At 62.7% G+C, this 287-nt stretch overlaps 1 protein-coding gene across 1 annotated transcript in view; it reads left to right on the top strand.

The window, feature by feature from the left end:
* Positions 1-2: 2 nt before the first annotated feature.
* The window catches only part of LOC104468814 (myogenin-like), a gene marked incomplete at its 5' end in the record, with an annotated part of 4,163 nt that continues 3,878 nt past the window's right edge, over positions 3-287 (top strand). The window contains 1 exon segment of the mRNA XM_010083062.1: positions 3-287. This exon segment is cut by the window's right edge and continues 60 nt beyond it. Within this exon segment, the coding sequence (XP_010081364.1) occupies positions 3-287 (285 nt within the window).

Raw genomic sequence — 287 nt, 5'->3', positions numbered from 1 at the left:
AGGGCAGGGTGGCTTTGGAGGAGAAGGACTCAGCACTGCCCGATCACTGTCCTGGGCAATGCCTGCCCTGGGCCTGCAAGGTTTGCAAGAGGAAGACGGTGTCCATCGACCGGCGACGAGCAGCCACCCTACGGGAGAAACGCAGGTTGAAGAAGGTGAACGAAGCCTTCGAGGCGCTAAAGCGCAGCACCCTGCTCAACCCCAACCAGCGGCTGCCCAAGGTGGAGATCCTGCGCAGCGCCATCCAGTACATCGAGCGCCTGCAGAGCCTGCTCAGCACCCTCCAC

Source organism: Pterocles gutturalis, unplaced genomic scaffold (genome assembly GCF_000699245.1).
Source record: "Pterocles gutturalis isolate BGI_N339 unplaced genomic scaffold, ASM69924v1 scaffold16885, whole genome shotgun sequence".
NCBI classification, from domain to species: Eukaryota; Metazoa; Chordata; class Aves; order Pterocliformes; family Pteroclidae; genus Pterocles; species Pterocles gutturalis.
This window is presented reverse-complemented; position numbering and strand designations above follow the sequence as displayed.